Source organism: Orycteropus afer, unplaced genomic scaffold (assembly GCF_000298275.1).
Source record: "Orycteropus afer afer isolate SDZICR_OR568_19922 unplaced genomic scaffold, OryAfe1.0 scaffold00016, whole genome shotgun sequence".
In the NCBI taxonomy this organism is placed as follows: Eukaryota; Metazoa; Chordata; class Mammalia; order Tubulidentata; family Orycteropodidae; genus Orycteropus; species Orycteropus afer.
The window spans coordinates 5230317-5242081 of record NW_006921603.1 but is presented as its reverse complement, the minus strand read 5'-3'; the positions used below and the strand labels follow the sequence as shown (position 1 = coordinate 5242081).

Sequence of the window (11765 nt, the reverse complement as noted above, 5' to 3'; positions counted from 1 at the left end):
TCCTTTCATTGTAAAGAAGGTGGTGAGTTTAGCTCCAGCGGGCTGCTCCAGGGCGCAGCAAACTCCACCCCTTGCACGGTCCCCTAGTCACCAGCTACAGTCTAGAATAAATCCTGCACTCGCCCTGCGTGGGCTCATTCACAGCTCTGTAGGCCCGGGCTAGGCGCTTCCGGTTAGGGACTGAAATAACAGCGAAGACAGATCGTGTGTGATGCAGAAGGTCCTTCGTTAGAGGCTCTTCTTTTCCCTTGGCAATACGCATACACTAAAACAAAACACAGTAGCAATGTCCCCCTCCCTCCTTTTGTTCCCTCCCCACTTCTTCTTCTGAGTTGAATCTCTGCAAGCCTCTATCCCTGGGGGAGGGGTGGGGGTGGGGTAGCTCAATAAAATTCGTAGGAGACGTCTGGAAGAAAGCAAGTCTCCTGGGTAGCTCAGCACCTGGGCAGAAGGAGTTGGGCATTCCTATTTGTCGCACCGGGGGATGAAAGGCCTGGATTAAATGCAGCGCCGGGGCTGGCGAGGCTAAGGCTCGCGGGGCAACTCTCCAGTGCTCCTTGCGGGGATTCCGGGGTCCCCGGTCCCGCCCCGCCAGCGCGCCCCGCCCGGCTCAGTCCCCGCAGCCTCGCGGGCTGCCGGGCTTTGTGGTTCGCCTGTGCGGCTGGGCCCCTGCTGGGGGTGTCGTTACGAGCATGTGCAGACTGCAGCCCAAGGTAGAGAGAGCGTGCCGGGCGAGCCCTGAGACTTGCCTTGCAATGCCATGTTTGTGTATGTGCTCTAACTCCGGGAGAGCGATCAGGGAGACGGCTCCCCGGCTGGATTTGGCTGATGTTTTCTTGTTTCTGTTTCAGCCTTCAGGATAATTCCTTCGGCAGCACTGCTGTAACAGAGTAAGTGATTCTTGCCATTAAAATAATACTTGCATGCCTTTTCTGTGGAAGCAACTATCGTGAAGGTATCCTCTATCGTCCCCAGCCGCTCTTCCTATTAGATGCATTTTCTCCTGTAATCTGGGTCTGTGAAGACCGCGAGACGTGATGACTGATGGGCCCAGAAGTCTTTACATGTTGAAAGCAGCCTTTAAGTAGCAGCGGGAGAGATACTGAAACAAGCTGAATGCTTTTGGAGGCTGAAGGCTCCAAGATAGGTGTTCTTGGAGCTAACATTTTGTAAAAAATCTGAAATGTCAGAAAAACTTGATTGTATTTTGCCAACTTGATTGTATTTTGCCAACATTGGTGTCAGTTTTCATGGAGTGCACGCTGTATAGATTTACAGCAAATAGGAAATGGGTGTGAAATTACTTGAGCTGAATGCATGTGATAAAAAGGCTAAACTTATCCACACCATCTTCTGTCTCCAGATTTTTTAAGACACAGCAGAGTAAACTTTTTTTGCATGTCCTTTGTCATTTTTATCTTCTGACCTCAAAGATCTGGCTATAGGAGTAATGATTCATATGGTCCTATCATAAAAAGTGTTGATTAGGGCAACTAACAATGTTTGAATGTGGAATGAAGGAGGGAAATGTTTTACTCAAGGCCAACAGGCACAGTATTTTTTAGGACATATTTATAGTTCATGGTTTTAATTCTCATCATCTGTTCTTAATGTGTTCTACTAATGCTAGAATATACATTAAAAAGTAATAGTATATTTTCTTACTATATATAATTTGTATAAAATGTATTGAAAAAACCAAACTCACTTCCATCTAGTGGGATCCAACTCATAGCGACCCCTCCTTGGGTTTCCAAGGTGGTATCACTACGGAAGTAGATTGCCCAACCTTCCTTCCAAGGAGTAGCTGGTGGGTTTGAACTGTCAGCTTTGTGGTTAGCAGTCAAATGCCTTGGACACTATACCACCAGAGCTCCCAATGTATACTTATATGTATGTAACATATATACTACAGCTGGCAATCTTTCTCTACACTAACTCATGATGCTTACTTCTGGGACCTTTCTGTGGAAATCATTCTAACCAATTTTTCAGGAAAAATGGATGTGTAGATTTATGCGCTTAGCTATATTCTGTATATAAAAAATGCTATGTTTAATTAAAAAATAAAACAAAACAAAACAAAAAACAAGTAACTTGGGAGCTGATTACTAAAGTTCCATAGAAGGGAAATAAGTAGAGACAAATTGAGTTTCAAGTCCCACCACCGTCACAATGCCTGGGTGATGGAGGGGTAAGGTCCCACAGTGCACCCCAGCACCTGTAGTTTCCCATTTTGTTTCGTTTCTCTGGATGGATGTGCTACTCTCTAGTGTCCAGCTTTGAACTCATTTAAGTGGAGTCACTTTTAAAGGAGCAGGGTTAAGTTTAGAATATGCAACGTGAAAACCTCATCTGGACCCAGATCCTTCTAATGAGAATGCTTGGTAACCTGTGCAGAAACTTTGCTTTTCTAAAAGCCTGAGAGATGGGAAAGATGCTTGCAAAGGGATACAGGCCAAAGATGAAGCCTTCGCTTCCTGGTTTTGGTGTACAGGTACTGGCCTCTTCCCTTTGCTGTGCTTATGAGCTTCAAATGCTTTCAGAGCCTGATTCTCAGAAACGCTTTGTGGCTGAATCCCCTTAGTTGGCATAACCACTTTCAAAATAAAGACACTTAGTTCCAGATTGCACACAAGCAGGTTTTTTACGGTTAAATGCTAGTGAGAGTCTGGTACCTTGTCTCTGGACACTCCGCATGGAGTTCTGATTGCATAAGATCATGTTATTACTTTCAGAAAGTGACAGTGATTTGTTTTAAAATGCACCGAGTGGCAACTGGAATGCCATATGGCTAATTTACAAAATCTAAAGAGAATATTTAAAGCATACCAAAAGCTTTGTGCATGTAACACATCATAGACCAGAGTCATTTAAAACTAGTCATTGTCTAATAAAATGTTTTCCCCTCATCTCTTTTTCTTGGCTCTCTGGATGTGTTCCCATGGCCAGCAGTACTAGAGTGCCCTGTGTTGAAATGTAGATATCACAGGTGCTCAGGAAATATTTGGATGAGGCCTTGGCATACACAGAGGAAGCACTTTCCTTTAGTATATGTTTTGGATACAAGACAACTTCCCCTGTCTCTGCCCCAACTTCCACTCCTAAAATTCACCCACTTACTTTCTTCTCTGCATGAAATTCCACTTAGAGATGACTTCTTTTGGATCGAGCCATCAATGGTAACCCTTACTAAAATGGAAATTAGCTTGGGAAATAATTTGTCATTAATACTTTAATATAAACTATTCTATGAGATATTCAAACCTAACAAAGTTTCACTTGGCCACCTGGGCACCTTATAAGGGAAGGGAGATTGGAAGGGATTCAAGGACAGTTTTTATTTACTTCTTGGATTTTTCCTAGGTCTGGCACTTTCTGCAACTCTGGATCAATGCAATTTATTTTTCTACCCAAATTCTCCCAAAATTGAAATGGCCTTGACCTTTCCTTCTATCTGTGCAGCACCTTTTCATCCATTATCTTTCCAGGGCCATTTCCTATGTTGTCCTGGCTAACTTGCTATTTTAAATGAAGCCTGGTGCGAAATGAATTCTGACTAGTTATCATCTGAAGCAGAGGTTCTCAAAATCAACTGATCATCCAGATTAACCAGGGATGGAGAGAGAGGGACTTGTGATAAATAGTTTCCCAGACTTTCTCCCAAGGAAAACCAGAATACTTAACTATAGGAGTCAGCCCAGAACTGGTCTGGGTTTGGGAAACCTTTACTGTTGATGTTAGCTGCGTTTGAGTTGGTCCATCCCTCTGCCCACTCATGGTGACCACATGCACAACGGAGGTAAGCAATACTGTCCTCTGCTATCCTAATGACCTGTTGCACTTTGGATCATTATGAGGCATAAGATTTCCATTGTCTAATTTTTGGAAGTAAGGCATTCTGTATGGAAGGTAAGAATTCTACCACTGAACCTCTACTGTCCTCACTGGAAACCTTTAGGTCAGTATTAAACTGTTCAGAAGCATAGTAATTTTTGTGTGTGGGGCATTCTGCCTTTCTTGGGTTGCACCCTCAGACAGTTGAACTAGGGCCTGGGAGTTGTGGGCAGGAGCGTGCCATTTTGAACAGGCACCCCAGGTGGTGCCAATGCAGGTGGTTCTGGGGCCATGGTTAGAGAAACCTCACAGGAGTCAGTATTTCTGCAATTTTGCCTTATGGGAACATGGTGCTACAGGGTAAATAGAAGTCCCCTTCTAGCACTGATGAACTACATTTCATATAATCAGAAACCTGAGGCCTTTCTTCTTACTTACCACTATTTGGAAAATAGAACTTCTGACTGGTGCTTATTTCCCTATCGTTATTCTAAGAACAAGTGGTTCTCAGTTTATGAGCACTGCAGTCATGAGTCTCCGGGAAGACAGACAGAAAAGAATATTTGGTTTCTGCTTTTCTGGGTTTAGGGTGGTGGAGCAGAAGTGACACTGATTTCACTGTTTTCTGCCTTGGAATCCTGGGCAATTTTTTAGCCTTATGGTGTGAAGGTAATTCCTACCTCACAGAGCTGTCAGGCTTAAATGAGATAATGTGAAAGAGAAGGTGAGCTGTGAAGTACCCTACAGATTTTTTAAAAATATATTTTATTTTTAGAGCAGTTTTAGGTTTACAGGAAAAACAAAACAAAACAAAACCCTGTGCAGAAAGTACAGTATCCCATGTCCCTCTGCACGCAGTTTCTCCTATAACCATGTTCTAATCGATGAACCAGTATTGATACATTATTATCAATTAAATTCTGTAATTTATATTGTTGTTGTTGTTGTTGTTATGTGCCATTGAGTCGGCCCCGACTCATAGCGACCCCTCCTTGGGTTTCTGAGGCAGTATCACTACGGAAGTAGATTGCCCCATCTTCCTTCCGAGGAGTGGCTGGTGGGTTTGAACCGCCAGCCGTCTGGTAGGCAGTCAAGTGCCTTAGCCACTATGCTACCAGAGCTCCCGTAATTTATATTAGGGTTTCTTTTTTGTGTTGTATAGTTACATGCATTTTGGCAAATACATAATGTCATGTTCCCACCATTACAGTATCATACAGAATAGTGTCACTGCCCTGAAAATATCCTGTGGTTTGTCTATTCATCTCTGCCCCTCTCTCTCTGAATCTCTGGCAATCACTGATTTTTAGCATCTCTATACTTTTGTCTAGGAGCTCCGGTAGCATAGTGCCTAAGGCATTGACTGCTAACCAGAAGGCTGGCGGTTCAAACCCACCAGCCACTCCTCAGAAGGAAGATGGGGCAATCTACTTCTGTAGTGATACTGCCTTGGAAACGCAAGGAGGGGTCACTATGAGTAGGGTCCAACTCGAGGGCACATAACAACAACATACTTTTGTCTTTCCCAGAATATAATACAGTGTATAGTTTTTTGAAACTGGCTTCTTTGACTTAGCATTTAAGGTTCTCTCATGTCTTTTTGTAACTTGATAGCTCACTTTTTTTTTATTGCTGAATAACATGGGCATAACACAATTTGTCTGTTCACCTAATGAATGACGTCTTGGTTGATTTTAGTTTTTGGAAATTATGAATAAAACTGCTGTAATATTTTGTGTGGGAGCTCTGGTAGCTCAGTGCCTATGACACTTGACTGCTAATCAGAAGGCTGGTGGGTCAAGACCACCAGCCACTCTTCGGAAGGAAGGTTGGGCAATCTATTTCTATAGTGATACCGCCTCGGAAACCCAAGGAGGGGTCGCTATGAATTGGGTCCGACTCAACGGCGTATCAAAAACAACAACAACAATATTTGTGTACAAGCTTTTGTATAGACACACGTTTTCAATAAATTTGGGTAAATAAAGAACTGCAATTGTTGGGTCATCTGGTCAGCCTATGAAACTGCCAGATCTTCTAAAGTGGCTGAAACATTTTGACTACTCACCAGCAGTGAATGAAGGTTACTGTGGCTTCCCATCTTCCTCAGTAATTGATAATGTCAGTTTTTTGGATTTTAGCCATTCTTATAGGTGTGGAGTATCTTGCTGTTGTTTTAATTTGCAATTCCCTAATGATATATGAGGGAAGGTTGGGAAATCTACTTCTGTAGTGATACCACCTTGAAAACTCACAGAGGGGTCACTATGAGTCGAGTCTGACTGCATGGCTCATAACAACAGTGATATATGAAGGAGCCTTGGTAGTACAGTGCTTAAGTGCTTGGCTGCTAATAGAAAGGTTGGAAGTTCAAACCTACCAGCTGTGCCATGGGTGAAAGATATGGCAGCGTGCTTCCATAAAAATTACAGCCTTGGAAACTCAATGGGGCAGTTCTTCTCTGTCCTGTGTGGTCATTCTGAGTCAGGATTGACTCCCCAGGAGTGGGGTTGGTTTTGGTTTAGTGACAGGATATTGAGAATCTTTTCATACGCTTATATTCCATCATATATCCTCTTTGGTGAGGTATCTGTTTGCATCCTTTGCCCACTTCTTAATTGAGGTTTTTTTTTTTTTTTTTAATTGTTGAGTTTTAAAAGTTCTTTGTATATTATACAACAATCAATAATACAATCAAGTACATGATGAACACTTTCTCCTAGTCTGTGATCACATGTTTTTGGTTGATACAGGGAACAAAAGTCCAACTAGAGAGAAAAGTAGCAACTCTGAGCATTTCATGGCAAATGGTAGCAAGGGTCAATTACTTATATAGTGTTTGGGCATCTGCGAATAAAGAACTCTGCAACTTGGATTCCAGTTGATGAGAATTACAGAGGAAGTGATCTAATAGAAAGGTGGCTTGCACTTTTTTTTTATTGCCAAAAACGGGAAAAATGATGTATGTGTATGTATAATCCAGCACATATACACATACATCATTTAAATGAATTTTGTGAAACAGCACTAACTCTTAATATACTGGTATTTTCTATTCTGTTTTTCTGAAAAAATAAAAGAAGGTTGCATTGATCTTTTCTAAGGACTGATGAATAGGTCATCATCTATAGCATGAAAAAATTGCAGTAGAAAATGCCAAGTATTGAAAATCTCAGAGGGAGACATTGACAGGGATTGGTTTTAAAATTCCTGTAAAAAGCAGCAATGTAAGAAGAGGAGCATGCACAACATCAGCTGGGCACTTGGTGTGAGTTGATTTTCTTCCAGTAGTGGGGAGATCTGGATTTCGGTTCCCCCACTCTTGAATCCAATTTTATATGGGCCAGTGGTACATTTACAGGCGGCTTCTGGCAAGAATGCCATAGAACAATCAAGAAAGGAAAAAAAAAAAGAAGAGTAAAAGAAACACCCACGTTCTTATTCTCCAATAACCTCTGACTCATGATGACTCATGGTATGTCAGAGTAGATTTTTCAGAAGTGGGTTGTCAGACCTTTTCCTCTGATGAGCATCTGGGTGGACTCAAACTTCTAGCCTTTCCGATAGCAACCCAGTGTGTTTATTGTCTGCACCACTCAAGGGCTACAGGGTAATCAGAGAGGCTGTTAATTGACTAGAACTTGATGATCTTCATCAAAGTAAATGAAACTCAACTAAAAAGAACTTCCATATGTGCGCCCATAGAGAGATCTATTTCAGATGCTGCATCTGTGAGCTTGGAATTGTGTTTTCTTGAATGGAGACTGGACTTTTTCAGCAGGCCTTAAAATTAGATCAACCAATTAGGCCTAGTCTTATACTTCAGAAAACATCGGCAGCTTTTTATGTTTTGGTGCCGAGCTTCCATTTTAGTTAATTGTACTTTGAAGAGAAACATAATAAATCAAATAAGGAGAAAAAAATAAGTTCTTGCCAAATCCCCAAACAATAGGTATTGTTGAGCTCCGGCGGTGAACCTCTAGGTGCGACTCAGTTCTTTGGAAGCAACAATTGTAGATTTCTGTTCTTCACTGATTTTTTTACTTTGCTAGGTTGCTTCTACTGGAAAACATTTTTATTTGCGTTACAAAGCCCAGATTATCTGTTAAAGTGAGTGTCTCTAATGGAACAGAACAAAGCAATACTTGTCAATTTAATTGTTGCTTTTCATTTTATGAGCAGAGTGGGTTATTGGCAAGTTGGAAACATGTGAAAACAAGGAAATTTAGTTCATTTTGTTAAAAGACACGTTTTGGTAAACTGACCGATATTTTTAACTGCCACAGAATAAAATATTTCAGCAGGTAGAGAGGGTTAGAGTCTGTAGGTGGCTTTGTTTAATTCATTACAAACCCATAATTTAAAAGGATTCACAAGGGAAGAGGACTGGAGCTCTTGTGGATTTGTTCTGTGGGTCAATTATACACCATTAACAGTGAAGAATATTTTAAAAATTTCAGTGATTACATAGAGTATAAATACTATGTGATTTTTTTATTTTTATTTTTATGATATTCTCAGTACATTATGGAATCTCAGTACTCTGTAGAGATCTGACTCTAGGTCTTTTTCAACTTTGTGTCCTTTAAACACAAATAGGGATTTGGGGCAGCATGGGTCTTTGAATTGCTTATAACATAAGCAAGACAAGAAAAGTACAGAAAATAGTGAATAAGCTTATAGGAATTTGACAGTGCTAGCTCGGGTGATAGCCAAAAGGTTGGCAGTTTGAACCCATCAACAGCTCTGCAAGAAGAAAGACCTGGTAATCTGCCATTACCCAAAGCAGATAGAAGCGAACTGCCACATATTTCTCCCTTGGAGTAGCTGGTGAATTTGAACTGCTGACCTGTCAGCAGCTGAACACTTAACCACTGTGCTACCAGGGCTTCTTCCCTAAAGATTATAGCCTAGGAAACCCTACAGGGAAGTTCTACTCTGCCCTATAGGGTGGCTGCGAGTGAGAATCAACTTGACTGCCTACAACAACAATAACATAACATTTTTACCAAATTATCTGTCTGCGGTGGATTGGAAACAAAAAACAATCTGGTTAGTCTCACACCTCCCATAGTTTGAGAAGCACAGCTCCAATGCCTAATGCAGAACCTAGAATGCTATAAATGCTTATTAATTTAGGGCCCAGCCCTGCTGAGGGACCAGGGGCAGTGATTCAATTCAAGCATTTATTGACTTTCTGCTCTGGGGTTGTACTGTGCTAGGCACTGTGGTGGTATACCTAGAAAAAGAAATCACAGTTATTTCTTCTTGTGGAATTAACTGATTAAAAAGATCTCAGAAGTAAAAAGCAATCAAGTAACCCTATGAGGCAGGATATAAAACCAAGAAACCAAACTCGCTGCTGTTAAGTTGGTTCTGATTTATAGCAACCCTCTTTGGGTTTCCAAGGCGGTAAATCTTTATGGAAGTAGATTGCCCAGTCTTCCTTCCATGGAATGGCTGGTGGGTTTCAACCACCAACTCTCTGCTCAGCAGTCAAATGCCTTGGGCACTATGCCACCAGAGCTCCCCGGCAGGATAAAAGTGGTTACTAAAACCTGAGAATGAAGAGTGAACATTTATGCATTAAAGTTGGAAGTAGGGTAGACTTGGCTGGGAAGGTCCAAAAAGCTTGTGGGACCTGACTAGGGCGGTGAAGGATGAATAGGAATTGAAGGTGGAAAAGCATTCTACGCTTGGGTGAGATGGCTGAAAATAGGAACAAAGGGTCCATGGGACATTAAAATGAAAGAATGGTCTGTTCTCAACACAAATGCTTACTCTACATCACTCTAAGCAGTGTGAAGCACTGGAGATTTTGCAATATGGAAGAGTTAAGAATCTTTCATAAGGTTAATATGGAATTTTTTAAAAAATAAGGGTCCAGGAAAGTCTAGAGGCCAATTTGGAGGCCACTCAAGTAGTCCAGATCACAGCCTGTGTGGTCTGGGACTGGTAAGAAGCAGGAAAGACAGAAAGGGATATGGAGTAGGGTCTCTTTGGAACGAACAACAGTTCATCCATCTTGGTGTCTGATGCCTGTAAGTGATGTGAGCATGTATGTCATTGCTAAGGTTGTGTTAGCATTAGGTAGAAAAGCAGTGGAGAGTAAAAAGGAGAATCACATCTGGTTCTGAGCTTTGAAGGTCACATGATACAAAAACGTTGGTATTGTTGCCTAGTGGAATTGTTGGGAATGGGAGTTGATTGGGAAGAGAGCAGGGAAGGTTGTTATATTTTTTGGTTTAAAATGCTACTCTTGAGATAATTGTAGCTGATTGCTGCTACTGCTGTAGCAGACAGTGGGATCTGACATGGTTTTTTTCGCTCTCCCTAGGTGTGACGAAGACACAGTCATTTTACATGAAGACCAGACTGATTGCTCCAGTCTCAGGTACAACCCACCATTGCTAGTTTATGAAGGACAGAAACTCCCTGAGTCTGGCGCCTTTAATCTCTCCTTTGACTTCTAATCATATATTCATGGATCTCATCTTTTCTACTAGCTTTCCCGCTCTTAAGGAATGTTTTGTCTTGTCCACCTTTGGATGCCCCGCTTAGCACCCAGTGTAGTGCTGGCATAATATGTAATACATGCCTGTTGAATTGAGCACTGAGTAGCCCATCTTAATGCTCCCATAATAGAGCCTAAGGAAGAGGCTCTGGATTTATTCACATGTTATTGTGTGTCTAGAGTCTGGTCTTCATACTCAAGGTACGTCATCATGCTATGGTGGCAAAACCTTCATAGTTAACCATTTCTTCACCATTTACTTTGTACCAGCCACTTCGAGGCACATTTCATTATATTATCTAAACAAGTGAAAGGAAGCTGATGTTTCTCTCCTCAGTCTGTAGATGGAAAAACTGGGCCACAGACGAACTAGATGTTTTCCATGCTAACACAGCCACTGTGAGGCAGAATTTGGACCCAAGGCTGTCTTCTCCATTATCTACTTACTGGATAATGAACATTTATCCAAGGCCTATTTTGTGTGTCAGAAACCATTCTAAATAAGGAGTGGAGAAAGGCAAACAAATCCCTGCTCCCAAGAATTCATTTTCCTGGAGGAAATGATAAGAGTGTAGAAAATGAGTAGTCAGGGTACTACCTGCTGCTAAGCTGAAGGTAAATAGAGGATTCATTGAGAAGGACAATTAGTCCAGAGGGGCATCGGGGATGGTTTCCTGGTGAAAACTACACTGAACTTTATTTATTTGTTCATTCATTCATTCATGGGTCTAATGCCAAGAAGTAGTCCTTGGGTGGTGCAAATGCTTAACAGATTTGATTGCTAACTAAGAGGTTGCTGGTTTGAATCCACTGAGAGGTATCCTGGAAGAAGAACTTGGCGATTTACAGCTGAAAGATCACAGCCATTGAAAACCCTATGGAGCACAGTTCTACTTTGACATACACACATGGGCTGCCATGGGTCAGAGTTGACTCGATGGCAACTGGTAGGTAGATAAAGCCAAGAAAAGGATGAGGCCACCAAACAGAGGGACTGTCATACTGGAAAGTCACAGGGGGTGGAATAGTTTGAGTTGAAGAACAATAGTCAGTTCAGGATGGTAGGAGCACTGAGGGCTGGGTGGAGGTGAGGAAACAAGGGTTGGTGAGAAACAAAGCTAGAGAGATAAAAAGAGTTTCAAAGGATTCATGTGCTTTGCTACCTAGAGGCACTGGGAAGACTGAAAAGAAGCCTCAGTTTTTTTCCTTTGCCAGTAACCACTTGCCTAATGCCCCATATGAAAGCACCAATGTTGTTGTTGTTATGTGCCTTCGAGTCAGACCCAACTCATAGTGACCCCTCCTTGGGTTTCTGAGGCAGTATCACTACAGAAGTAGATTGCCCCATCTTCCTTCCGAGGAGTGGCTGGTGGATTTGAACGGCCAGACTCTGGTTAGCAGTCAAGTGCCTTAG

General features: G+C 41.9%; 1 protein-coding gene across 1 annotated transcript in view; it reads left to right on the top strand.

Moving 5' to 3' along the window:
- The first annotated feature begins 828 nt into the window (after window positions 1-828).
- Window positions 829-11765, top strand: part of FAM13C (family with sequence similarity 13 member C) — a 176580-nt gene continuing 165643 nt past the window's right edge. The window contains exons 1-2 of the mRNA XM_007958879.2: window positions 829-890; window positions 10175-10231. Of these exons, the coding sequence (XP_007957070.1) occupies window positions 829-890; window positions 10175-10231 (119 nt within the window). The remainder of the gene's footprint in view (window positions 891-10174; window positions 10232-11765) is intronic.